Source organism: Podarcis filfolensis, assembly GCF_964270895.1.
Source record: "Podarcis filfolensis genome assembly, chromosome: 3".
NCBI classification, from domain to species: Eukaryota; Metazoa; Chordata; class Lepidosauria; order Squamata; family Lacertidae; genus Podarcis; species Podarcis filfolensis.
The window spans coordinates 80,673,100-80,698,862 of record NC_139606.1 but is presented as its reverse complement, the minus strand read 5'-3'; the positions used below and the strand labels follow the sequence as shown (position 1 = coordinate 80,698,862).

The 25,763-nt window shown below is 42.5% G+C and overlaps 1 protein-coding gene across 2 annotated transcripts; it reads left to right on the top strand.

The window, feature by feature from the left end:
* The first annotated feature begins 81 nt into the window (after positions 1–81).
* MEMO1 (mediator of cell motility 1) lies at positions 82–15,884 on the top strand. Of its 2 annotated transcripts, none has more exons than XM_083604356.1 (9): positions 82–642; positions 7,564–7,645; positions 8,410–8,478; positions 9,248–9,360; positions 10,624–10,735; positions 12,060–12,202; positions 13,420–13,496; positions 14,787–14,891; positions 15,237–15,884. In XM_083604356.1, exons 1-9 carry the CDS (start codon positions 582–584, stop codon positions 15,366–15,368), a joined length of 894 nt encoding a protein of 297 aa, XP_083460482.1. In that variant the 5' UTR covers positions 82–581; the 3' UTR covers positions 15,369–15,884. The 2 variants fall into 2 exon arrangements, with proteins under 2 accessions (XP_083460482.1, XP_083460483.1); XM_083604357.1 differs by lacking the exon at positions 82–642 and adding an exon at positions 6,926–7,046.
* Positions 15,885–25,763: the final 9,879 nt, after the last annotated feature.

Genomic DNA, 25,763 nt, shown 5'->3' with positions numbered 1-25,763 from the left:
CCAATCTTAAACGGTCCCCCCCACGCTTCCTGCTTCCTCCAATAGAGAGGGCGCTTTTCGGACCGCCGCCCAATGGGAAGCCGCGGCTGCGCCCGTCGAGGGACTAGGCAAAGAGCGACCCAATCGCCAAAGGGCTTTTGCTTCCCTTGGCCCAATGGGGAGCCGCGCTGGTGTAGTCCTTCTGCCACAGGAGCCGAGTTAGGCCAAACCCGGCGGCTGCCGCCTGCTCTGTGGGTTTCGCCCGGGCGGCGGTCGCTGCCTTGGCCTTTGTCCCTCTCGGGCTCTCCTCTCCGCCGCCGCCTCCTCCGCCTCCCCCGCCCGGGCCAGGCCAGGAGGAGCCTCCGGCCGAGCCCGCAGCCCTCCCGCTCCTCGTGCTCGCCGCTTCCCCAGCCTCGTCGCCGGCCCTACTCGCCGTGCCTCCGGGAGCGCCGCCCCCCCTCGCGGGGGCTTGGGCTCTGCTGGGGGAGGAGGCGGAGGAGGGGGATTAGCACCGCGGCTGCCGCGGCCGGACTCTTCCCCAGGCCCCCCTGCCTCCCTTCACCCCCGCCTCCCCCAACACCATAGGCGGCTCAGGCACCAAGATGTCCAACCGAGTGCTCTGCCGGGAGGCCAGCCACGCCGGCAGCTGGTACACGGCCTCAGGTACGCGCTGGGGCGGCAGGGGTTTCCGGGGCCTGTGGGGGCGAGGGGCTAGGCTGCTCCGTCGTGGAGCGGGATTGCTCTCCGTGAGCCCGCTTTGCCCATTTCTTATACGCGGGGGATCGGCGTCTAAACGACCGAGGCGAATAAAGCCCTTGGAGATTTTTAATCCCGAGTAATTGACCGCCCGGCGCCGCTACGATGCGGTTTCTCGGTCGTTGCAAAGGTGGGCCGAACTCAACCTCTTACCGGGAATGCGAGGCTATTTTTTTTATTATCCGAAAATGGGGGAATAATGGGTGCCCCACGGACGATTGTCCGTGATCAATCCCAGAGTGTTCACTCCAGGGTGCGAGGAATCTCGTGGCCAATTAAAGGCAAATTGATTTACTGGCCCGCAACCTTTTTGTGGCCAGTCTACCAGATCGGATGCAGCGATCTGGTGAAGCGGCCTGTAACCCTCGAAAGCTGTCACACAATGAGGTTGCAGCCCTGTTCATACTTACCTGGGAGTAAGCCCCGTTGAGGGGTTCGGTAGGACTGACCTGTGATGAGTAGGCATCCTTAGGATTGCCCTGTAATTCTGTGAATCTCTACGGTGCCATGAGACTCATTTGTGTGTGCGTGTGTAATTGGCGTTAAAAAGACATGGGGCGAAGGAAGGGAGCGTTTTGCAACACACACACATGGCGCTGAATTGAAGGGAGGTTGGGATGGCAGCAGGCGACGATCGCGGCGCGGAATCCGGCGTTGATTGTGTCGGGAACAAGGCTTCCCCCTCTCCTTCGCCCCGGCAGGTGGGCCATCGACTGAATCAGCACTTTCCGCTGGGCATTTCGAAGCCCTTTCTAGAACCTCCGGTTGCCTTTGCCCTCCATAAGCTGCCGTGGTTGAATTCCCGGCCAAGCTCCAGAAGGGTGGGGAGATCGGCGCCTGGAGAAAAGAGATTCCCAGAGATCGCCCCGGGGATTGTAAGGAAACTGTACTGGTTCCTATTCCCTTTATTATACCCTGAGGAAACAGCGCATTTCGGGAGAGGCGATTGTGAAAAAGAAGCCAAGAGAAGAATCCCCTGGTAGTTCGGTGTCGAGTTAAAGGAACCGACAAAGCTCTGAAGTGTGTGAATGAAAAGGGGTCATTTAGGGTAATACGGGGGAGGGGAAAGAAATGGATTATGGGAACGCAGCAGTTGTCTCTGAATCGAGCTAGTAGGCATTTTGTCAAGTCCGGCATCTTGTACTGCCTAGTGTACTGTTTTTTCCCTTTTAAAAAATAACCATTGCAGTTTATTAAACCCCCAGAGAATGAGGCATTACTCTTAAGAAGAACAAAGGACTTAAGGACTGTATGTTTGTAGGGAAGTCTTTGTGTTTCCCCATACCTGCGTTTTTAAAGTGAACAGGCACAGAAGATATGAGGGAGATAATGCTTTTAATTGGTGTTTCTGGATTTCTGATACCATTTAAAAAGAGCAAATAGGACCAGTGGTGTTGTCAGTCTTTGCCCCCTTTTCTTTCTTCTGGCCCTCCTGAGGAAATGCTGCACACAGAACTGCCCTCTGCAGGATGAAAGGCGTACATGTTCCAGAATGAGTTTTCTTCCTATATGCATTGTATGCAGCAACCAGATATTTCATTTGGCCTTACAAAGAAACAAAAGAACCTTCAGGACTGAAACAAAACAAACACTTACTTTCTCTGGCTTGATGGTTTGTAGTCTTACCTGAAAAATGTGATGTGGAGAGAGAAGGTAGCAGCAGGTTTGACAAGCATATGTACATTGCAGCTGGCTACTTGCAACTTGCTAGCTGCATGTCTGCTTGTTAGCAACTGTAGTAGGTATCTTAACCTTTAGAAGTCACTCCTAATTGCTTGTCATAAGAAAGATTGTTTCCAACTGGAAGTGTAGGTTTAGGGATGCAATACATGCCATGAATGTGCACCTACTTTGGAGGAAGCCTGAATCCAGAACTGAAGCAAGGTGCTTCTGAATGCTTTGGGATTTGTTATGAGGCAAAGCAGGTCTCCCCCAAAGCTTTGCTCCTTGCAGTCAGACTGCTCCTTGCAGTCAGACAAAAACATTCTCTTCTCCCAGACCTTTGGCTAATGAAACAAGGTATGACCCTTTAAACTGGGGGTATTGTTTTTGTTTCTTACTATGTTATGTATTTTTGTGTTTTGATATGGTAAACAACCCTGTGATCCTCAGATGAGGGGCAGCATATAAATTTAATAAATCAATAAATACAGTGTGGATGGAGGAACAAGGGCAAGTCATGCAAGCGGATGATGCAATGCTCTTCCTAACTTTGACAGGTTGAAATCAGGGTGCGGAGGTTATTGCTGCAGGAGATAAAGTGTCAATTCACAACTTCTAGCAGGTGTAGCAATGGATTTAAAACTGGTTGGTAATACACATGCAGTGTCCAAGCTTGCTGGATGCATTGCTGAATAAACACATTTTCTGCTCTTGGGAGCTGGCAGCAAGACAAAGAAGACTGAACCGGCTGGCTAGACAGGTTTCCTGGGGTCTCTTGCTTACTCTACAGAAAAACCTAATGTGAGCTTAGCAGTTACAAGAGAAACTTGTATATGCCAGGCCATTTTGCTGCAGCAAATACTTAACTGCCAAACCACAAAGTGATGTGCAAACACAAATTTCATTTAAAGAAGAAAGAGTCCTGTGGCTCTTAAAGACTACCATATTTATTATGGCACAAGATTTCATGGAAAAGAGCCCATGTCATCAAATGCACAAAGTGTTATTCTTACTTGGTGTATGTATGTGTGAAAAAATATGTAAAAGGATGTGTCAGAAGGCCATGAAATACAAGTCAGTCTTTGACAGCTCTGTAAAACTTATATGTATGCAAGATAAGCACCTTGACCATTCTCAACAAGTTGCCAAGGGATATGTCAAGCAACGATGATGAAGGGTGAAAATTTTTACAGTGCTTTATTTTTCTATGGATATTTTTCCTGTTTGATAAGTTCATTAGTAACTGAATAGATGCCAGTTGCAGAGTTTAGGCAAGCTTGTTTCCTGCTTGGCAGGGGGTTGGACTCGATGGCCCTTGTGGTCTCTTCCAACTCTATGATTCTATGATTCTAAGCTTGGCAGTTTCAAAGTTTTTAGCTTTGTATGCTAAATACAAGTAAAATAGAAATGCTAAATTGGATCACTCTGGGGCATCAGAAAATTTCCAGATGCAAATTACCCTGTGATGAGGAGGAAAGAAGGAAAGCCAACCCACTCCAAATTATATTTTATTTACAAGGCAAACAAATTCAGAAAAAACAGTATGTCTGGACAGTTTTGTATCCTGTTTTTGTCATGGATGCAAGTGAGAGCTACCACCACAAACTTAGTGCACCTCGGGCCGGGCGTGGCGGGTCAGAGGGTGGGGGAGCGCGTGCCCATACGCCTGCGCACATGCTATTTCCGGTGCTCCTCCGACCCGGAAGTGGGCAGCCATGCAGCACCGGTAAGAGCGGGCAGTGGGGGTCGCCACAGACTGGATAAACTAGTCCCTCGGGCCTTATCCGGTCCGCGGGCTTCAGTTTGGGGACTATGATCCAAAGAAATAGGGAATAAAATGTATTCCAGAGGCTGTTAATGCTTCTGTTGTTCAACTGAAATGTATCTTAAATAAGCTGCAGTCCTACATCCATTTCCTAGTGAGTAAATACCATTGAAGAGACATCACTTTGCCAACAAAGGTCCGTATAGTTAAAGCCATGGTTTTCCCAGTAGTGATGTATGGAAGTGAGAGCTGGACCATAAAGAAGGCTGATCGCCGAAGAATTGATGCTTTTGAATTATGGTGCTGGAGGAGACTCTTGAGAGTCCCATGGACTGCAAGAAGATCAAATGCATCCATTCTTAAGGAAATTAGCCCTGAGTGCTCACTGGAAGGACAGATCCTGAAGCTGAGGCTCCAATACTTTGGCCACCTCATGAGAAGAGAAGACTCCCTGGAAAAGACCCTGATGTTGGGAAAGATTGAGGGCACAAGGAGAAGGGGATGACAGAGGACGAGATGGTTGGACAGTGTTCTCGAAGCTACAAACATGAGTCTGACCAAACTGCGGGAGGTAGTGGAAGACAGGAGTGCCTGGCGTGCTCTGGTCCATGGGGTTACGAAGAGTCGGACACGACTAAACGACTAAACAACAACAACAAATACCATTGAATATAGCTGGTCATGCATCTGAGTAAACATGCATTGAATTGTGTTCTTTGTATGTTTTTACCACCATAACATATACTGTGGCATGTGTTTTCATAGGCAGCTGTGTACTCTTATTAGATATCTGCACGTACAAAAGGTTGTGTCATGGAAAAATTCGTTATTGGAAGATATGATGTTACACTCTTGCATTCAAGTGGTGTTCAAAAGTATATCTATAAAAATGAAAGATAACTTACGAAAGCAACTTTGGTCCATTGTAGACCAATGGATCTTCATATACTGTTTTATTTTACCAATGGAAGCATCAAGCTTTTCCATATAGGTGTTTTTGTTTTCTATTTGCGGATTTTTGAACTTTAGCAATTTATATAGTTCAGGTTACTGGGTGTTTGTAGTCCATTAAGGGGCATTCCATGCTAAATGAACAAATGAAATGATTTTTTTAAAAAAGGGGGAAAAAAGAAAATGCACTGTGAACATTAAAGTACTTTCCACACATGCTGATTTTGGATGAGATATTGTGTTTTTCAGAAATTCAGCAGCCTCCCAGGTTTTACATGCTAGGTGAACTAATTACTAGTACGTGAATGGAAGTAACCAAAGCAATTGCTGGATTTACTTGCATAGAGGAGATAATGTCCCCCCCCCCCCAAAAAAAAAACCCATGAAAAGCCTGCAATGATTGGACATCGTATATAGTTGTATTTTTGTTAATTTGGCAAGTGACGCTCTACCTTTGAAAAAGAGATCCTGAGCTTCAAAATGAACTCTTAACTACTGTTGAAGGTTTACATTTTATGCTATAGCAGAAAGAAAGAGCACACATTTACAGGCAATGTGACCTTGAGCAAATTTTTGGAGAACTGGCCCCGCCTCCAGTGATAGATTCTTCCCTCCCACCCCAAAAAAGAAAAACCCCTGCAGGTTATTTCAGCATGTATAATAATTTACTTGTTCACGTGGTTGAAATTTTGCTGTTTGTCACATTTTGTTGATTCAGTATGGGCTGCTTCAGTGGATACCGTTAAAACATTTCCTTTTAAATTTAAAAACAGAGGCCTATTTGGGTCCTAATTCAAATCCAGTTATTCCAGGGAGACGCAAAGATTACCGTTTCCTCATTTTAATTAATTTTCCTCAGAAATTGTGAAGATGTGTCTACAGGAACACTTGCTACAAGCCCTGGTTGCTGTGATGAGCCTGTTTATCAGGATGTGAGGGCTGCAGGTGGTGAAATGGTTTAATAGTAGGCACCGCCCAACTCCCTGCAGCCCCTCCATCTTGTGTTGTCTCATAGGTAGCCTTGATGCAGAGCATCTTCTTGCATCAAATGTTTTATGGGAGGTAGCTGCCTGTCACAGCTATACAGGGAGGGGGAAAAGTCATTGTGTGGCAACTGTTCATCCACTAGCCAGGTCTAGGTTTTATGATAGCAGTAAAAAAAGCGGAGCTGCAGACTGGAAATGAGAACTACCAAATCAAATGGATGCTCACATACATGGTGTGGAGAGCTGCTACTTAAAAGACTTGCGGCACATGCCCAGAACACAATTTTGCATCTAATAATTTATATCTAGAGATGCAAATTTAGGCCAACTTTTAAAGGAGGAAGAACAAACTGTAGCTCCTGCTGTCAAGGCCCTGCTCTGAACTATGGGCTGTCAATTGGGTTTTCTAAACTGGATGTGCCAAAGTAAAATCCCACCCAAACTATTGCATGGGTGGGAAACCTTGACTCTGCAGGCTAGATCTTTATCAGGATTTTGTCTCAGACCAAGTTTGACAGATGGTTGCCCATCTGCCATTTACCTGATGCAACAATGGCATCAGGTGATTAGGTGCTTTCAGTTCTAGAATCATCTCAGTTCCATGCCAATACCTATGTAAATGTTCAAACTACAGTGGATCATTAAACGATACAGCTTCCATGAATTCACATATTTACCCTTCCTTGTTAATATTCAATGATGCCTTGGAGCCAGGCACTTCTTACCACACTCCTCTTTAGCTTTTTAAAATTATCCTTATTGTGTAGTTTGTTTAAGCATGTATTTATAGAACTTCCAAGTGGTGTGTTAATGAAGCAATCCTCTTCTGAATTCGTTTTTGGCAGCAGTAGCTCTTGGCACAACTAGATGCAGCGCTGAGAGGGGATGTTGCAGAGATATTGGAAAGGGTCACACTTGAATGCAGTTTTTCCTTTGGGTTGAAATAGGTCAGTTGCTAATGTGAGTTTAATACAAAGCAACAATCAAGCTGGCGGCTGTTTGTCAATAGACCGGTTAATGTATAAGTGTTTTTCAAATTCTTCAAAATGTTATTAGGTATATTTCCTGTCATGACTCCCTGTGAAATATCAAACATTATTGATTAAAAATGAATTTAGCAAGGTATCATCTTTGAAGCCACCCGGAAGCATTAAAATGACACTGTTCACATGCTGAATAGAACTAGTGGTGTATTGTTCTCTGGCTTCCTCCTGTGGTTTGTTTGGAAAGAGAGAAACCATGCACATTGGTTCACACCTAATGCTAAACCAGTGATATGGTTGTTTCCTCCCATCGTGGCAAAGGGAGGAGCAGGACAGGCATGATTTGAACAGCATGCACCAGAATGCTACTTGTGCACAGTTATAGCTATGGTTTGCCGCTATGGGCCATTTTGCTTATTCTAAGAATGGCTCTTTGGTTCTCCTGTGGTTGATGTTTTTAAAGCCTTATCTCTTTTTCTAGGACCTCAGCTGAGTGCACAACTAGAAGGTTGGCTTTCTCAAGTACAATCTACAAAGAGGCCTGCTAGAGCTATTATTGCACCGTAAGTTTTTTCTTTATTTTCACATGTAGACCATTTTAAAAGAACTGTTACAAATTGTCACACTCCAATATTTGCAGCAAAAAGTGGTGCTTTTGGAGTGAGAGAAATAGGCCAGTTCATGTCTGTCAGTTTGGTTAGCTGCCCTGATACAGGTGATTCTTTTGTGTCATTTTCAGAGTCTGATTTCCTCGTCCTATTTTGTTTTGATTATTTCTATCAACTATCCTAATTCAGAGGGAGGAGAGTGCTTTATCTTGCATTCCCCTTACTCTGAATGTGTGGACTTTTTCCTTTCGCTTGAGTCCCTAGCACCAGAGAAGAGAACACTTCTTGTGTTCATGAAAGGTAGTGTGCTATTTCATTTCAGCATTGTTTGTAATTGCTCAGAAGACTACTACTCATATATTTCAATCTTAAACATGGTTTTGCTTTAAGAAGTAGAATGCTCATAGCTTCAAATTACAGCCGTCTCTTATCACAATTTTAGGTCATAGGCGTATTCAGGCAAGACACTGCTGTGTCTTGCAAACATAACCTTGATAAGGGTATATACATATCTGCTGTCTGAGAGTCACGTAAGTAAGCTGAGTTGCTTGTTGATTGTCAGTGTACCAACTGGGCATGCTGCTTATATCTGCTGTTGCATTTTTCAAGGGCCAGTTGAATATATGCTGCTTGTCAACTCCATAACATCAGCAAGCTCCCCTATATGGACCAGCAATATGCTGACTGTTAATCTTGTACAACGTGTCTGTTTTTTGCAGGCATGCAGGCTATACTTACTGTGGGTCGTGTGCAGCTCATGCGTACAAACAAGTGGATCCTTCAGTCACGTAAGTCACTTTAGAAGATTCTTAGAGTGTGTACAACAGAACTTGATTTGCATACATGCTGATTTTAAGACAGAAGTCATTTTAGGTAGCGGCAAAGAGGGATACCTGTACCGTAGTGGCTGACACATAATGGAGATAACTTGCTGTTTTGTCCCAATCCTTGGGGCAAATTGAACAATGCCTCTGAGAGACAGTATACTTCATAGAATGAATGGATAAATGTTGTGTGAAGTTCTAGTGTCAATGCCCCCTTTTCTTGACCCTACCCACCCAATACTTGTGTTAGCTTTGGCATTGTGGTTGCCATCAGGATGCCAAATTGCTTTGGCTCCAGATTGCACCAATGAGCACACATATGTGAAGACATTTCTATATAGGGTGGAGACAGTTTGGACCACAGCACCATTTTTCGGGTTGTATTTAAAATTGCCTGGAATTGTATGCAATCAGGACCATACAGTCCTCATTTTCTGAAATTAGATGCTACATGATGTAGCATCTCACTTGCCACACTACAGTGATAACATAAAAAAGAGCTGTAATAAAGGCATCCAACTGGGAGCCTTGTCTTTTCCCTTCAAGTAGAAAACCCTTTGGTTGGACACAACTGTAATGGGATGTAACCAGGGAGCAGGAGGCATGTCCATGTGTGCTGGAGTGCAAACGTTGATAGTGGAACCGTTCACCTGTCTTTAGCTAGTCATGGAATCCATTGTTTTTCTGTTGAGTAGACAGTCGCTAATATTACATCTTTTCTGTTCACCCTCAGACGGAGAATATTCATCCTTGGGCCTTCCCACCACGTGCCCCTCTCCCGGTGTGCACTTTCCAGTGTGGATATATATAGAACCCCACTATATGATCTGCGAATTGATCAAAAGGGTAATTGTATATAAAATACACAACCACTGCAGTACACAAGCAAAACTAATTCTTAGAAAACGATTAATCCATTGTGACGTTTCCTTTTATTTGACTTACCTCTAAATATTCTCATAAAATAAAAATAGGGTACGGCACAGGAAGTAATTCTAACATGGGTTATTATTTAAGGAAGAGCACTGTTTAGAATTCATGTAGTAAAGGAGTTCATTGAAATAATTCAGTCTGTTTTGTTGGACTGTCACCAGCTTTTCTGCAAACCCAGCTGTTTTATTTGCACTCTGTGACCTTAGCTTTGTATCTGGGAGAAGGCATTCATTTGTTTGTTTTCTTCATGTTTTGATTTTTTAAACCTTTGGTTGGTTTGTATCTTAAAACCTTGGGAACTAACAGGACTAACAGAATAGTGTCTTATGAATGAACCAAATGGACACTTGTCCAAGGATTCCTGTGGTAGCCATAGTTCTGCTTTTGTGCAGTTATACTACTGAACACTTTCAGGAGCCTAGAATCTTATTTTCCTCCCTAGTAGAACAAAGTCTGTTGGGATTTTGCCTGCTTACAGTAACCACTTGTCCTTCATTGACAAAGTTGATGCAGTACACTAAAATATATAAAGCCACTCCTTGTAACTAAAATAAATATTGGGAGATAAGTGAGATGGGTTACAGAATAAAATTTAGCTCTAATTTCAGTTGTGATAGTCTTTATATCAAATCTTGCATCAGAGGGGAGGCACCATTGGCTCTACAGATGTTGGACCCCAACAGCACCGCCAAGGCTGATGAGAGCTGTAGTCCAACAACATCTGGAGGAACACAGGATCTTTGTCTTGCATAAAAGAGACTGACATGCCTGTAAATTAGTAGGAGAGTTTCTGTAGTTAAAATACTTTAGCTGAGTTAATAGAAGGATTGGGAGGGAGAGAGCTTTTCTGAGCACATGAAAAAATCTATAGGCACCTACAATCATTGTTTTCTATAAACAGATATTCCCCAATAGGTTATTTTTGATTCTGCCTCTATCCAGTGGTTACTGGTAATCTTAATACATAAACTGTCTGCTCTTCCATACAGCCTGAAGGCAAAGGTTTTAACTTGGCACTTTATATCACAAAACTTGGTTGAGGAGATACACTTCATCCTAGTTTGAGTATAATGCAGTCTAACCAGAAAGTTGATAAAGCAGAAAGACAGCTTCTCATTCAGTTGTTGCAGCCTTCTGCTATTTTTTAGTCAGACTAATATATTCAAAACTTCTTAGTTTATGCAGAATTATGGAAGACTGGAATGTTTGAGCGCATGTCTCTGCAAACAGATGAAGATGAACACAGTATTGAAATGCATTTGCCTTATACTGCTAAAGCCATGGAAAGGTACATTTACTTTTTAAGAAGCTGCACCATATGTAGAATGTACATATTGAATCCCTGCTTTTAATAAATCTATGTATGGGTTTCTCCCATACTCCACTAATGTAGAATACAGTATGCTGGAATCCTCAAGTGTCTTAAGCTCATTAAAACGAGTAAGAGAGCTGTAGGCTGTAACTTTTAGACACACGGATAATTTCTTAGAGTAGAAATCAGTAGGGGTTGGGTAGAGTTCAGGCGGTCAGGGCTTTTATCTCATCTTACTACATCTGTTATTATATGTTCCTTCCATCCTTCCTTATGTGACTTGGAAGTATTGGCAAAAATCAAGGAAGTGTACTATCCCACTTTGCGCAGCTTGTTCCAATTATAGGAGACCCAAATCCTACAAAACGGCAGCATCTTTCCATAAATTACCTGTAAACGTTTGTTAAGAAATGTATATACCACTCTTTCTCAAATAGCTTCAGGTCAGTTTAAAACATGGTAACATAATTTAAAATCCAAACAAAACTGTTCTATGAATACAATTTGTAATAGTAGATAATACATATAAGCAATACAGTGTCGAATTAATTACAAAGGTTCACTCAGCAATAAACTCTACAACTCAGCCACTTCAAAATACAAGTCTAAGCATAAGCTACTGACTACACATCTCAGGTGTGACTATAAAACATATCTATTTAACAAAACAGTGTTTGAAAAATCACTGCCCCTTTGGGCATGAGACAATGAAAACAACACACAGCTTGTTTTCCTTATGAAGCTATCACTACCAGAGTACCTATTTCTGATTCTGAAATACAGAGAGAGTCTGGCTTGGTCATCAGAAACATACTGTGTTTCTTTACTGCAGGCTTCCTCAACCTTGACCCTCCAGATGTTTTGAGACTACAATTCCCATCATCCCTGACCACTGGTCCTGCTAGCTAGGGATCATGGGAGTTGTAGGCCCAAAACATCTGGAGGGCCGAGGTTGAGGAAGCCTGCTTTACAGCAAGCTGTTTTTGTCAGGCTTAAGCGCTATTCAAAGTGTGCTGATGAGGTGCAAACTTTTAGAAAGTGCTAGTTAGATAAATATGGCAACAGATCAAAACGATCTTTAAAAAGAATTGTTTCCTTTTTTTTTAAGAAATAAGGCTGAATCATGGATTCAGAATATGTGGCATGGGGTGTGTTCAGTGCTTTTCACATGGGAGGCAGGCCTACAAGAAGGGGGGGGAGTTGCATGTGGGAGCAGCATAGTCAGGAGGGTGAGGGGACCATTCAGCACCGATCTTGTCTTGAATCTCTACAATGCAAACTTATTTTTCTCTTCTTTAAGCCATAAGGATGAGTTTACCATTGTTCCTGTGTTGGTTGGAGCACTGAGTGAGACAAAAGAACAGGAATTTGGAAAACTCTTCAGCAAATATTTAGCAGATCCTTGTAATCTTTTTGTGGTTTCCTCTGACTTCTGTCATTGGGGTAAGTCGAGGCATGTGAATAGTTGTGAACTCCAGTTGCATACATTGGCAAATATACACAAAATACGTGTATGTTACAAATGCATTTTAGTTTGACAAACCTGCTAGAGCGAATTGAAGCTGAAGTGTTGGTTGCACCTTCATGGTGTGGCAGGGGTGACAAAAGACACAGTCGTAGTTAAGGCATGAGCTTGACTTTACACACACAACCATATACACAGAGATAAGCACACATACACACAGTCTTAAGAGTTACATTTATTATTAAAAGAGGAAATTCATATGACACATTCTTTTGTGATGAAAAATGAGAACTCTTCCCATGGTTGAGTCAGGGTGGCAAGGATTCACCAGCAGTTTTAATAATTTGCATTCCAAACCAGTATCTGATCACTCTTTTTCATATTTGCTTCATTCTACTCAAATTAGAATTGCAGAGCCAGCAAAAGAAGGCAGCTGTGAACTAGTTTTTTCTGGCTTTTGTGTCATTTTAAAGTTTCCCAAGCTTTTAAAGCACTGCAGTTAAAAACAACAGCTCTTCTGGCATTTTGCAAATAAAGCAACATAAACCAAAATGATGTCTTTATTTATTTTTAAACTATTGATACAAGTTTAAATTTACTTTAAAATAATAAATATTTAATGTATGACCATACTATATTTCCTTAGTGCCAAATGTTGATAGAAATAGTGCCAAATGTTGATAGAAATAGTGCCAAATGTTGATAGAAATCATGTTTGCGTTATGAGGACACTTTAATCTGATTGGTTGCTGTCTTGTTGGGATTAGGTTTATTGCAATATAATGGAAAAGTTCAAAAAGTCATTTTTTACCTTAATAACCTGAGATACCTTAATAACCTGAGATACAAATGAGCCTTTAAGCACACTGTGATTTAACACCATGGCTTGTTTTAAAGCTGTTACCAGTGCTGGAAGAAAAGGGAAAGAATAGTTAATGAAAGAGTTGCTGGTTTGTGAGCTTATTCACACAAAGGGATGGGCATAAAGACTCTGTGCATGGGCAGAAGACATTATCATATATCATTAAACTGATCATCCAAATGCAGTCAGTATACTGAATGAGAGTATTTTAAAGATGCAGTACACCATAGATTTGTGCTGCCTGTTCAGATACCACTTTGTTTCATTTTAAAAAATCATAACCACATAATATATGTCTAGTTACTCATTTCTTCTTTAATTTGATTAATTAAGGTCAGCGGTTCAGATACAGTTACTATGATGAGTCTCAAGGAGAGATCTATAGGTCCATTGAAAACCTAGATAAAATGGTAAGTGTTAAATTTCATAATTTCTGTTGTCTGCTCTTCCTGCATTTTTTGAGGGCTCCTGGAGTTTTTCAGAGCTCCAAATAACACATTCCCATTTCTGTTTCAACACAAGAGATGCAAACTGGATCAAGACCATTTCATCTATCCCTAGTCTAGGAGGGAATCCATAGCCGCGGTACATGTGGCCATCAACAACATTGGGAAATAGAGTTTTGAAGTCCATGATCCCTGTGGAAGCTTTTCAGAAATGCTCCTTGTTTCTTCCCTCATTGCTAGAATTCAGAATTTCCCAATGGTGTTTGATCATCAGTAGTTTCAGGTGGGGGGGGTGGAGCAGGGAGAACTTAGTAATTTTTCACAAGGCACAATTATGCTATAGAATTCATAGCTATCTTGCAGTGCAATCATAACCACGTAAGTCCTAGTGAATTCAGGTAAGTGAGGAGGTGATTGCAGACTTAGAAGGCTTTTAAAAGGTCAACATCTGTTAGTGATGATAACTAAATGGTGTCTCCATGTTCCGAGGCACTTTTGCATCTAAATACAAGCTGCCGAATGGAATGGCTGTTGTCTTCATGCCTGTCTTGTAGATGTTTCCATGGAGACATCTAGAAACGAGATTAGAGTAGATCAACCCTTGGTCTGATTCAGTGGGGCTCTTTGCATCAAGAGCATGCTAAGAGCATGCTACCAGTTGTTCTAAGAGACAGTTGTAGACTCTAATGCAGGCACCCCCAACCTGTGGCCCTCCAGATGTTTTGGCCTACAACTCCCATGATCCCTATCTAACAGGACCAGTGGTCAGGGATGATGGGAATTGTAGTCCAAAACATCTGGAGGGCCACAGGTTGGGGATGCCTGCTCTAATGGGAGGAGGTGTTGGGCCTAGGCCTTCCCAATTTATCACAAAACTCTTTGGATTTGGAGCTAAAATTCAAGGGGAAAACTCTTGATCATGCTGGTCAGGGAGGAAAAGACCTAATGTGTTATGTAGAACTTCCACTTTACTGATAGCTTCTCAATTTGGTGTCGGTCCCCCCCGCAGGTGATGTGACAACCATATCACATTGAGTGATATGATACTGTGTATTCATAATACACAGTAATACAATTATAACTGTCTTTTTTACAAAAAAAGTTTGTAAAGCTTAGGTATTTCCCTACATGTTAACACTTTCTGTGTTTGATATCTGTATTTCTCGGGTAACATGCTTGGCATGCTATAAATGTTGGTTATGAATAAATGCAGCTCTAAATTATAGCTGATCATAATATTGATATTCTCCTTAGGGTATGAGCATTATAGAGCAGCTTGACCCTGTGTCCTTTAGCAATTACTTGAAGAAATACCATAATACGATATGTGGAAGACATCCCATTGGGGTTTTACTAAATGTAAGTACTGTTTGTTAAGCAGAGTTCAAAAGCAGCAAATGCCATTATTAGAAAATATCATACACTCTCCTTGGTGACCAAACCTTCTGTGGTTTAGCTTTTGTCGTACTCAGCTGGGTGGTGTTCTTAGCAGAGTTTGGAGTGGAACTGAATTCTTGAGGGAAACCCTGAATTTCCAGTAGCATTTCCCCTTCAGTAATGTGGGGACTGAGCATTGATACCTACCAGTCCTCCCCTGCAAAGTTTGCAAGAGTCCATTATGAATAAGGCGCTGGAGTGCTGCCTCTCTTGGAATGTCAACTTTACTTCCAAAACAGCGAACCTTTTTGCTTTCCTTCCCCCTAGGCTATCACAGAGCTCCAGAAGAATGGAATGAACATGAGCTTCTCGTTTTTGAATTATGCCCAGTCAAGCCAGTGTCGAAACTGGCAAGACAGCTCAGTGAGTTACGCAGCAGGAGCGCTCATGGTCCACTGAACCTCTGACTACTCAGGGATGACACCTGCACACCCAGTGGGGTCCCAGCCTTGCCCTTACAAAGATGCAGTTCCTGGTCTTTGGGTATACTGAAACCTCAAACTAATAGAACTCTTCTTTTTCTAGTAGGTGTAGTCCTTCCTTAGTTACAACTCATTTTAAAATGCTTTCTTGTTTAGGACAAGGGAAGGAAGGCTGGTGTCAAAATGTTGTGACTTCTAAAAGCCAGTGGCTATAAAGGGATGGTGGCAGACGCTGGTCCCCTTGCAGGTACAACATGTAAAAGCATTTACCACATCCCAGATTTGCACTCTGCAGACCTGTGCACATGTACTCTGCTTTCAGAATAGTTTTGCAAGTTGTAAACAGACGAGGGTGGAAGCTTTTTAATAAAAAATGCATTTATAAAAGATCCTGTATCAGAATATAATAAAACTCCAGTATAGTCAATTACTACCCATGTTGTACAACAAATATCTTCTATTTTAGTTGCTAATAAAGGGCTGCACAAACCAACCTGGTGTGATGTGATTTGCTTTGAGTGGTTTCTTTTCTACAGGCAAGTTTTCTTTTCTCCTTGTTCCTCTCCAGAAATTCCCATGAGTGATTTCTTCAAAGCTGTCAGACCAAAGGCCCTATTCCTATTTGAGCTACCTTCCAGGAGCCTCAGGCCTGTGGTAGACAAGGTCAGAAGCAAAAGTGGGTAAAGGAAAATAAATACCATTTTGCACAGGGATTCTGTTCCTGGCCCTGGCACACTTCAGCAGAGCACGTATAAGCGTGCCCTGTTATGCCCTCTTCTGGATCCGTAAGGACCTACACGTTGGCAATTGCACATCAATTGGAGGCACCTAAAATGGTCACGGCATGTACTGCAAACGTCCTTTTACAGGAGGCTAGTTCCTTCACACACCCCTATCTATTCTCCATTCATGCAACCAAGAGTTCAAGGACACATGTCAGCCAGGCAGAAACACTCGAGGATATGAAGTAGGGCTGGTGAGGGATGTGGCCTGAGAAATATCCCAAGAGCCAAATAGTGAGGTGTGGAAGGCTGCATTTGGCCACTGGGCCATAGGCTCTTCACCCTTGCTTTAAAGTACAATGAACCCTGTTCTGTTAGAATGTCAGTCTTACATCCATCAGCAACAGGGTGCAGAACAGCTCCTGTAGGGCCCTATTGCTACCTCATTTGGCCTTCTCATGCGGCACTAATCTTCTGTGAAGTGAGGCCATTCAGGTCTATCTGAGGTCCTCCTGTGCCTTAATTTCAAGAATCCCAGCACTGATTTTCCCCCTAGGGTCCCAGCATGCCAAAATAGAGCTATGTAGCCAAGGAGAAGGGTATGCAGATTTGGAAGAACAGTGCTGCATGTGAAGGCAGCTGGTGGCAATGGTGCTTCCTGGAGTCCCTTGGCATCCCTTTCTCCCTGTGCACATGGTGCAGAATGACAGTTTTTAAAAGTGTAGGAGCTGATGCAAGGACTTTGCATGCCAGCCATACAGCTGTTAAAGGTGCAAGGCATTGTTTGCTTTGCTTCTGTACTTCCTGCTGCAAGCTGCCCCATTTGCAAGCCCGCAGATCTATTCAGCAAGGAAGATACATGAAATGCCTCACATTCCTTCTGATTTCTTAGTGATTAAGTGACTAAACAACCCTAGCGACATGAGTGCCTCCATATTTGCCTAATAAGCCTTAGAAGGTTGTGTTGACTGTTTACTTCCCAACTTTCTTTACTTGCTCCACCCAATTTTTTTAAAAAGAAGCTAAGAGTCTGGGCCCTCAGTGCTTTGTGGCCGGGTGGAGAAGAGGAAAGGGAATGAATGTGAAGATGAACTAGAAATCATTCAGAGTTTCTGAATGAACTTAATCCACTTAGCTCACTGAGTAATTATGGGCACTACTAGGTGTAGTTCAGAGATTTTCGATGTCATGCACTGGATTGATTATTAGATTATGATTTAAGTACAGTTATGTACAAGTTCATTCAGAGGAGACACATTTAGAGTCAAGATGGAAGACACTGCAGCGTTCCATCTTCTCAGATAGGAGTAACTACAAGGTACCACACTAGATAACATTAAATTTTTTTTTTTACTGTGCAGGTCCTGGTGTCTAAGCTCTAATGTAGCTTTTTATGCTGCATCCATGACTTTGATCACTTCTGTCTTGTGTTTCTTTGTTCACTTTTGTCATTCTTTGCAACCCACCTGGTGTTTTGCTACTTTCCCCCTAAGGTATCTAAACTGGTGCTTCACATAGGCTTGGAAAAATTCTAGTACTGGTAAAAATGGCGCAGGGAGGAGACTTTCCTGTAGTGTTACATAATCAGGGCAGTTGTAACTACAGTTTCTCTGACCTACTGCTAACCAGCTTTGATTATTAAGGGAAGCAACTTAAAAAAAAACAAAAACTAAAACAGCTACTAATAAATGCCCATGTAACCCATCCTACTTGGTCTCTCTCTTTTCAGTCAACAGTTAAAAATAATTCTGTTTTCCAGAGCCTACATCACATAAGCTTTTCTTATCCTGTCAATGAAATGTCCCTTCTGTTCATCTATAAATTTAGTGCTGCTGGTACAGATTGTTCTTCAGGCCATTTGAGAATTTTAAAAATTCCTGTAGGAAAAACTCTTGGTCTGTCTTCTTCCTTAATCCAGTAAAAAGTAAATATATTTTGAGTTGGAGATGTGTAGTAGCTCCTAGAATTGTAAACAGAGAATAGGATTAGATGATAACTGGAAGCATACAATGCCATGTGACTTGCAAGATTGTATCATGTGGGAAGGGCTTCCAGAATAATAATATAAATATCCGACATCTCTACCCTGCCAAATCCACATACTTGTTTCTCCTGGAAGTTTGATGCCTATCCTCCTAAAGTCCTTATTGGTTCAACTCGGTTGAAATTAACTGCATTTGTGCATATTGTTAGTGTGTGCTCTTCACATGTGCACAGGAGGAGCATGTGTTGGTCTTTGAGCCGAGAATCATGGTTCATCATGGGGACAATTGGACCTTTCAATTACAGTGGTACCTCGGGTTACAGACGCTTCAGGTTACAGACTCCGCTGACCCAGAAATGGTACCTCGGGTTAAGAACTTTGCTTCAGGATGAGAACAGAAATCGGGCTCCGGCGGCAGCAGGAGGCCCCGTTAGCTAAAGTGGTGCTTCAGGTTAAGAACAGTTTCAGATTAAGAACGGACCTCTGGAACGAATTAAGTTCTTAACCCGAAGTACAACTGTAGTGGTAAGTCGAGAGCCAGTGTTGGGGCTAATAAAATGGGCAGTTTATTACAGGCACAAAGGAATGTTTACAGAGGGGAGTATTTAAGCTAGACCAGCAAATCTATAGAAGACGAGGTCACGACAGATAAGTTGAGAAGGAGCTGTGTGCTTATGCTGAATGATAAAACTGCAGAGGCTTCCAAATGAAAAAAGGGCAATATATAGCAGACAGAAGATGATACGGGATAAATTACACATTGCTGGGGGGCAGCATGAGTGATCTGAAAATCTAAAGGAGAAAGGGGGCAAATCAGTATGAGTTTATAATGCCAATCCTGGCCTGACTGCATTGGCTGCATTGGCTGCTAATTAGTTCCCCGGGCCCAATTCAAAGTGCTGGTTTTGACCTATAAAGCCTTAAATGAACTCAGGACCGCAATACCTCCAGGACCGCCTCTCCCCATATGAACCGACCTGGACCCTGTGATCATCATCAGAGGCTCTTCTTCATGTGCCTCCTCCGTGAGAGATCCAGAGGGCAGCAACAGGAGAACAGACCTTTTCTGTGATGGCTCCCCATTTGTGGAATGCTTTCCCCAAGAAGGCTCGCCTGGCGCCTTCATTTATATTTAGGAACCAGGCAACAATTAAACTATGGCCTTTCAAATTGGGGGGCGGGGATTGCGGTATTTTGTTATGTATTTTTGTGTTTTTGTATTGTCAACAACCCTGTGATATTTGGATGAAGGGCAATTTAATAAATAATAATTATATGCCTAGATACTTTTAGCCTTGTGTGATATAGGGTCTTTTGGCAGAAGCTTGAAGACTGCATTCCTTTGTTTGGTCAGCATGAGTTTATCTATCTTTCCAGACAAATAGAGTTTTACAGTCAAGGTACTTAAGGAGATATTTTAAAATAGCAGCACGGCTGAGCTCCTAAGTAACAATATTAATCCTAATGAGTTTTTTGTCCCCTCTATTATAAATTCATTTATATGTTTAGTGGGCCTTGTTGTCCATATTCCATGTATCATAGGTAGTATTAGTGTTAATATGTATATGCTAATACATCCTGCCTAGAGGGTTGTCTGCCACCTTGCTTCGTTTAAATCCTTAGTCTTAAATTTTGCAGCTAATTTTTACCTTAATAGAAATAGATTTTGGCTGAAACTACAGGGAACTTTTCCTCTTGTCCCGGAGAAAATTGGAGTCCTTGTCCTCCCATTTGAAGACATGCAAATTGTACTTCCCTATCAAAGTCTAGAGTTTGGAGTGTATTTTATATATACAGCTTACCTTTAAATAATAAAGTTTTGATTCTGTTATACAATATGAGTATCACTACTGGAAAAATGTAGAATACCAGTTGAATACATTAGATAATAGGTCAAAGCATCGTGGAACCCATTTTAAAAAATGTTTTCTTTAGCTTTTATTATTATTTTAAAAATATGTTTCATTGCTTTTTCACACATAATTTAAAATACCATAGAAAGCAACAATAGCAGCTAGTCTTGTCATTTCGTGGGAAAAACTTAATAGCAGCTTAAAGTTGGAACCACTGCTTAGAACAAGTTTATGATGCATATTAAAGACTCTAGTCCAATAAGTCTCTCCAGATGTTTTCGTGGGTCTGGAGAGGTGGTTTCAATTGATTGTCGCATCTCATATTGGAGATGAATGGATGTGCTATAAACATAGCTGTCAACTTTCCCCTTTTTAAAAGGGAAATTCCCTTATTCCGAATAGGATTCCTCGCAAGAAAAGGGAAAGGTTGACAGCTATGGCTAGAAAAGGATCAAGGACTCATCTTGCCTCAGGCTTTAGCCTTTATTTTTGAAGTAAAATATAGTGCAATGTTTTTACTGAGCAATATTTATATGTCGTTTAACAGTCTAACCAGCATCTAAGCACTTTACATGAAACAACATACCATACACACATGGGTGTAGCCAGGAAATATGTTGTGGAGTGGGGGAGAACCTCAGTTAAGTATTTTTATTGATTTACTTGGTTTATGGGGGGGCAGCTACCCCCTGCCCCCCCCCCACTGGCTATGCCCATGCATATACATAAAAATACCTTCTAAAACTTCTTTTTAAAAAAACCAAGCAAACAAAATTTATCTAGATAAAATCAGCAATCTTAAAGGAAATATATACAATAAGAGTACATGTCTGAGTAGGCTGGTTTAAGTAAGGAAGTTTTTAGCAGGCACTGAAAGCCACACAACAAAGGCACCAGCCTAATATTGATAGACAAGGAGCTTCAGAGCATGAGTGCTTCCACACACAAGGGTCACTTCAGTGGAAGTGTGGAAGGAGCATTATGCAGCACTTGCAAAAGTGCCAGTTCTGCAGATCAAAGCAGTCCAGTGGGCTTGATGGGTTGAGGCAATCCTTCAAGTAAATTGGCTTCAGGGTGTTGGGAGCTTTACATACTGACACCTTGAATTTGGCCTGGTAACCAATTGTCAGCAAGCGCATCTCTTTGGACAGCGATGGAAGATGCTGACAGGGTTTCCTTCCTATCAACAAACATCCTGCAGAAGAACAATAATCCCATTTGGAGGTAGTTCTCTTTCCGGTGTCAGGTTAAGACTTTTCTTCCTTTCCCAGGACGTTTAAGGCCTGGTTTTGAGTCTCTGTGACATGGTTTCTCGTTTTAGTGCAGCTGTGGAGAAACTTTGTCCCTCTAGATCATGGGTAGGCAAACTAAGGCCTGGGGGCTGGATCCGGCTCAATCGCCTTCTAAATCCGGCCCACAGTCCGGGAATCAGCATGTTTTTACATGAGTAGAATGTGCGCTTTTATTTAAAATGCATCTCTGGGTTATTTGTGGGTCATAGGAATTCGTGCATTATTTTTTTCAAAATAAAGTCCGGCACCCACAGGATCTGAGGGACAGTGGACCCGGCCCCCTGCTGAAAAACTTTGCTGACCGCTGCTCCAGATCATAGGAACCAACTCCTAGAGGCCGTGGGGGCTTCTATGTTGGAATCTGAAGCCATATCAGCCACTGTCCAGGTGCCCGGCTTGGATTCCTTGTTGATCTCCCCCGTCAGCGACTCCCGGCAAGACAAGGCGAGATCTCTATTGGCCGATCCTTCCCAACGTGAGAAGAACACAACCATCCCTCCTCCCTCTTCCCTGCCATCCCCAGGGAGGGGAAAGAGACAGACAGAAATGTCTTTACATGCCTTTATTTCTGTCTTTCCAGCAGTGCAGAGAAATCATGTCTGCACTCCTCAGCAGCAACAGCAGAGAGTGAATAACTCCTCCCATGTACTTCCAGTACAGGGTCATGTGATACTCTGAGCTAACATCCGGTGCTCAGTGCACATAATAGACTGTCCCTTGTTCCCACAGTACAGTCCCAAAACATCAACATCCTGTTTGGCTTTCCAGCCACCTGGAGCACTCGGCAGCATTGCTCCTTTTTCGTAACACTACGCCCACAATCAGAAGGGGGTCAGGAGGGCAGCACTTACCGCACCCAAGCCACACATCTCTCCTGGGAGTGATGCAGTGGCTCGGACACCTGCAGGCTCTGTGCTGCCCAAAAAAGCAACATGGGCCTGCAGGGCACCAGAGTAGAATGGGACTTAGGAACTGGGATTCTGGTGCGCCCTGCCCTGTCCCGTCCCCCTAGCCGAAGCAGCTAGCTATGCCGCTGCCCACAATAAAATATTTGTGTGTGTGTGTGTGCTCACGTGCGCACTGCATCATGTGACAGATAGGTAGTTATGTAGGGCGGGGCTTACCTGGACCCCCACAATATTTTATTCAAGTTGGCCCTCCTGCGCCAGATGCTTCCGAACTACAATTCCTGTCATCCCTGGCTATTGGCCATGCTTGCCAGAGCTGATGGGAGTTGCAGTTCAAGGCCAAAGGTTTCCCACACCTCTTTTGTGTCGTCATTTGATGGCTGTTTTAGTTCTGTGCTGTATGTACTGTTTTATTGTGCTGAGTTTGTGGTGGTTGTTTTTTTGCTGGTTGCCTCTTAAGTTTGTTACGTTGTTTTTAATCTTTGTACAACATCTAGGGAACTTATTTTATGGGGCGTCTCATATATGCAATAAATAAAACACAACTCTCTTGCATATGCCAGCTGTCATGTTCCATATTTAGTGCAATAAGATCCAAGGAGGCCTAGAAAAGGTCTCTTAAATTTAGCTGCGGTCTTTGTATTAAAAAACAAACAAACTATTATGAATGCTTTCCTTGTGAATTTTCTCATATCGTGTTTGTTTCTTCTGGCTTGTTCCTGGGTGACATATGTAGTGCTATAAGTAAGTCTTGCCAAGGGGATACTCTAAAGCAACAGAAATTGTACATAAGATAAATGGATGTTGATGTCGTATGCTGGCTTTCCTTTGCCTTCACATCTGCTAATGTTTGAAGCACAATGGAGTAAACATCACATCCTTGTAGCTTTAAAACGCTTGTTGCCTTCCAAAATAGTGAAGCCAGAAGCCTGTGCATATACTGTAGTTCTTTCCTCCTCTGAATATGCTTAGTACAGTGCTTAGTAATTGTGATGCTTTATTACTGTATATTGATGAGGATGATGAAGATAATATAATATTAAATCCAGAAGCACAATCTAAAAGGCAGATGCAGAGCAGATCATTCAAACTTATAAAATCCTAGTTGGACTTGTGATAATGAAACTGCTGTAATACAGTCCCATTCAAAATTTAAAAACTGCTTTACAAATGATGAATCTGTTATAGTACCATCAACTGGTTGGTATATTCAGGAAGTATAAAATGCATAATGTGCAGCTTAAACAGCAGATGTCGCTATTGGGTTTTTAAAATGCGTTTCTGTCAGTTGCTCCTTTCAAGGAAGCTACCTGTGTTAATATCAGGCTATAGATCAAGCCAGGAGATCAGAAATGATGCACAAACATGAAACTGCCTTTTTGTAGGTGTGCACTTTCTGAATTTTAACCATTTCTGAACTACTGCATAAATGTTAGGATGCAGAACAGCCACCATGCATTATGCCCTCACGTTTTTCAAGTGTTTTCTATTTTAGCCAACAGCCTGGGGGGGTCTTTCTACACTTACAATTTAGAGTGGCATACTTGTTGTTGGATCTGACATTTTAAAGAGTGAATTTGGAGCTGATTTTTGGCACCTTTGCTAATTGTTCCTGTTATTGGGGAGTGAGGGCAGGGTTTTCCTTTCCACATTACTGGCAGGTTGTACGGGAACTGAAAAAATTCAGAGGTTGTAGTCACAGCCCTTATATTCCCTGGTGTGCCTCTAGCCAGTAAACGTTAGAATTCTGAACATACACATGGAATAGCGCTTTTGCAGCTTATCTGTCAATCTAGATCTAGATCTAGATCTGATTGATATACAGGGATAACTAGGCTCATATAACCAACATGTTTAAGTCTAATTAATGCATGAAGGGATTCAAACCATAAAGCAAGCTGCCCTGCTAGATTTAGCTCACCTTGGGAGGGACTAGGTAATCAAGCCTTGTTCCCTCGGTCTACTTGAGAAGCTCAGTTTGTGAGGTCTGAGCTGGTTGCTCCATTCTCCAACTGCATGGTTCTTACAAGCCACCTATACCAATAATTTATGAACTTTCACTGCTTTGCAATTAAGCAACGTTTTACTGCCCTTGCAACTTTTCTGAATGCTGCATGGAAAAGCCCAGGAATCTGACCTTTGGAGAATTTGTAAGTAAACCATTCTAAACTTACCAAACGTAGGGTCTTTTTCTATGCTAGGGAAGAGGGGAGTTTTAGAACTCACAAGGGCATATTTTAAAAGCCTAACAGCCTATATTTCCTTGCTTTGATGCGTATTTTGTGATTTTAGATCTCTGCTGGGGTTTTCTCACCAGACGTACTTGCCCCAAACGTGGATCTTGGCATTCATGGAATTCTCTCTCTCTCTCAGACACACACACACACACATTCTCCTTGAACCAACATATATTACCTAGTATTCCAGAATTCTAACATCGTATGAGTATAGGAGATTAGAAGAGGTTAGATGATAGGAACCACGCGTGACTGTCTGAAATATGGCATATTGCTGAATGCCCTTTGCCATCTGCCATATCTCTTCTCTGTAGTGAATAGCTCGCAAACTGACAGCTCGTACTGGTCAGATTGAAGCAGCACGAAACACACATCTCCCCAACCATGCCCATCAAAGTGGGATGGTGCTTGTACATATGCCACACAACAAAAATATTAAGGATTTATTCTGAATCTTTTCACACTCTGGTGCCCACAGTGCTTTCTCAAAATTCCATTTAGGTTCACTGGCTCAAAACATCTGGGGACTCCTCCTGAGTCATAGCTAGTGACCTCATGAATCAGATTGCCACATCTCTCTACCTATTGGTCTCTTCCTCAGCAAGAGGTGGATGTGGATTGCATAGCGAGGCGGGTGGTCTATGCAATCCACATCCACCTCTTGCTGAGGAAGAGACCAATAGGTAGAGAGATGTGGCAACAGCACAGTAGATTGTCTAAAAAAAGAGGAAAAAGTAAGCAAACAGAAATTTACTCATCTTTCAGGCAGGCTAACGTTGTAAAAACAAAATGGTGTTCCCTCTTTTTGTAGTTAAACAATGTGCAATCTTTTGATTTGATCACAATTTAATTGTCTGTATTCTTACATAGGAAGCTGCCTTAAAGGTAAAGGTACCCCTGACCATTAGGTCCAGTCACGGACAACTCTGGGGTTGCGGTGCTCATCTCACTCTATAGGCTGAGGGAGCCGGCATTTGTCCGCAGACAGCTTCCGGGTCATGTGGCCAGCATGACTAAGCTGCTTCTGGCGAACCAGAGCAGAACATGGAAACGCCGTTTACCTTCCCGCCGGAGCGGTACCTATTATTTACCATTGCTCTTTATAACTTTGTATTGTTGGCACAGACTGGCAGCAGCTTTCCAGGGTTTCAGTCTTTCCCAAGGGATGCCAGGAATTGACCATGGGACTTTTTGCATCCCAAGAAAACCCGGTGAAAACACTATTTCTTCTCTCCTTCTGCAATGAATATTGTGGAAGCAGAATATCTTAGGGCTGATTCAGCATTGGGTCTGGTTATAAAGTGTAACACTGAGATTGAAACAGAGGGGATTTTTATGTTGTCTGAGAAGAATATAAGGAGAACCTGCTGGATCTG

Excerpts from the sequence above, each read along its gene's own strand:
- MEMO1 (XM_083604356.1), top strand. The coding sequence starts at position 582 with ATGTCCAACCGAGTGCTCTGCCGGGAGGCCAGCCACGCCGGCAGCTGG. Across the intron at positions 10,736-12,059 it reads ACTGCTAAAGCCATGGAAAG|CCATAAGGATGAGTTTACCA; the intron begins GTACATTTACTT and ends CTCTTCTTTAAG. Across the intron at positions 13,497-14,786 it reads TTGAAAACCTAGATAAAATG|GGTATGAGCATTATAGAGCA; the intron begins GTAAGTGTTAAA and ends TATTCTCCTTAG.